At 37.9% G+C, this 2657-nt stretch overlaps 1 protein-coding gene across 2 annotated transcripts in view; it reads left to right on the forward strand.

Annotated features, from left to right (window-relative positions):
- The window catches only part of LOC104755409, a 4046-nt gene extending 2064 nt beyond the window's left edge, over window positions 1–1982 (forward strand). The window contains exon 3 of one of the 2 annotated variants that reach the window (XM_019232227.1): window positions 145–1982. In XM_019232227.1, coding sequence (XP_019087772.1) covers window positions 145–1917 — 1773 coding nt within the window. In that variant the 3' untranslated portion in view covers window positions 1918–1982. Of the gene's footprint in view, window position 1 lies in introns of both variants that reach the window. The other variant, XM_019232225.1, reaches the window with a different exon arrangement.

A 2657-nucleotide genomic window follows, 5' to 3' on the forward strand; every position in this document is an offset into this window, starting at 1 on the left:
CATGATGATGATGATGATGATGATGATGATGATGATGATGATGATAATGATGATGATGATGATGATGATGATGATGGTGATGGCGATGTTGATGATGATGATGATGATGATGGCAATGATGATGATGATGATGGCAATGGTGAGCTTCATCCATTCAATTCCTCTCCTCACTTCCCCAACACAAGAAGCAGTGATCAACAAGGCGAATCTTTGCTTGATTCCGACCACCCAGGTGTCTGTAAGCTTCCTGTAGTCCCTCTTTTTTGGTGCAACAATAAAGAAACTTCTACTGTCCAATTCGAGTGCGGTGCATGCAAAATGACAACGCTCGGTAACAGCTATTATGCATGTCTCCAATGCCAAAGAAACTTCCATAAAGAATGTGTCGAGTCTCCACTTGAGATCAAACACCCTTCCTACCCCTTGTGTTCTCTTCGACTTTCCAATTTTCAATGCATGTTTACGAGTGGTTGTTGCAGAAAAATTACCTTCGGCATGTTTTATCGTTGTACAACCTGCGAGTTGAGTATGCATCCCGTATGTGCGATGAGGCCAGTACCCTTGGTTATAGACCATCCAAAAAGCCATCCACACCCTCTCTCCTTGTTCCCTACACAAGCTTCTACAGTTTGCAATATTTGTGCCCGGATTAAGAAGCTTGATCCCACATATATCTGTATCCAATGTGTCTTCGTAATCCATAAAGGTTGTATGGGTTTCCCACATGTCATAAGAATATCTCGTCACCCTCACCGTATCTCTTTTACCTCTTCTCTTCCATCTAGGATGTTGTCTTGCCGAGTCTGTCATCAACAAGTTGACAACAATTATGGTGCTTACTCTTGCAATAAGTGTGATGCTTATTTTGTTCACTCAACATGTGCATTACACAGAAATGTGTGGGATGGAAAAGAACTTGAAGGAGTATCAGAAGAAGATGATAATATAGATGATGGTGAGCCGTTCGAGAGGATAGCTGATGGAATTATACACCATCCTTTTCATAGTCACCACTTGCGAATTGAGAACAGCACAACTTATGACGAAATTAAATATTGTCAAGGGTGTGCCCTTCCAATCTACGAAGGTCAGTTCTATTCATGCATGGAATGCGACTTCATCCTCCATGAAGGTTGCGCAAGTGCTCCACGTATGAAACGATATCCCTTATATCCACATCCACTTACACTTAAATTTGCCACCATGAGAGATCATAGTTACACAGGTGAATTTCGTTGTTTTGAGTGTGATCGTTATGGTAACGGCTTCTTCTATGAGCATCGCGGAGAAGACAGACCCTTTCGGATAGACTTAAGGTGTGCCTCCATAATTGAACCATTTAACTATCAAGGCCACGAGCATCCCTTATTCCTACCTTGGAACACAGAGAAAAAGACACGATGTGAAATGTGCAAATATGAAAGCAACGGTTCAAAGTTAATTTGCATAGAATGTGATTATTATATATGTTTCCGTTGTGTTACCTTCCCATACAAGGTAAGGTATAAGCATGATAGTCATTTTCTCACAAGTTGCAATGGAAAAGAGGCAAGTGATCAAGCAGACTGGTGTGATGTTTGCGAAGGCAAAATAGGAGAAGTAAAAAAAAGGAGGTATCTTGGGTTTAGAAAGAAAACAGAATTACGATTTTATAAATGCGATGGCTGTAGCACAGCTGTTCATGTTGATTTTTTACTTGGGGTAGACATGTACATGAGACCTGATAAAACTATGAAAGACTACATCTCTATTGTCAGGCTCACATCTAAGGGTACGAAACGGAAAGATCTTTGGATTCTTGTCAACAACTCTCTCACCCGGCCAATTTGCAGTAGATGCTTTTGCCGTTGTCCATTCCCAATATATTTCAAAGGGCAGACCACAATATTTTGTTCTTTGTATTGTAGTGAAGACTGATCATCAAACTAGTTAGGGAAAACGATCTTTATTCCTTTTCCCCCGTCAATTTGGAGTATTTTTGTTTCGGGTTTTGTTGTATTTCTTAATTTTCGTTTTTATATGTAATTTTTCTTTTAAAAGATTTGTATGGCTGTACTTTTTGTATTTGCATTTCTCTGGATTTTGGCCACTAGTTTACAAAAAAAAAAAGAAAAAAAGGATAATGGCTTTAATATATACGACAAGTACTTTTATTAGGACTTAGCTACGTTTGAAACCCAGCTACAAACCACGTCCATTCCCCTGAAACCTCAAAAATTAAGTCTTATTAGATAGCCTAATTTGCTGACCAGGTACTTAACTTTGTTTTAGGATATATGCAGATTGAATTAGAGTATCTCAAGGAGAAGCTCATAGTTGGGTCACAGGACACTTTTTTTTGTTTCTTGGACGATTGCAAGTTTTGTTGTTTGACAATTTGTGTAAATATATTGATATAGTATATTAGTATGAAAACTATTATGTATAGGCAATAAAACAGACATACTCATCTATATAGAAAAAGTAGTTGTGGACATTTACATTATTCATAAGAAAATATGAAATAGTTTTTAAATTTTTTTTCTTTTATGTCAACTAGGAAAGCGACCCGTGCGTTGCCGCACGGGGAGGTGAAATCCTAAATTGAAATTTAACATTTGTAATTCATCCTAAATTCTTTATTTTCTCAATCAATTTGATCATTTTCACTTGTTGCT

The sequence above is a fragment of the Camelina sativa genome, chromosome 2 (genome assembly GCF_000633955.1).
Source record: "Camelina sativa cultivar DH55 chromosome 2, Cs, whole genome shotgun sequence".
Lineage (NCBI taxonomy): Eukaryota > Viridiplantae > Streptophyta > Magnoliopsida > Brassicales > Brassicaceae > Camelina > Camelina sativa.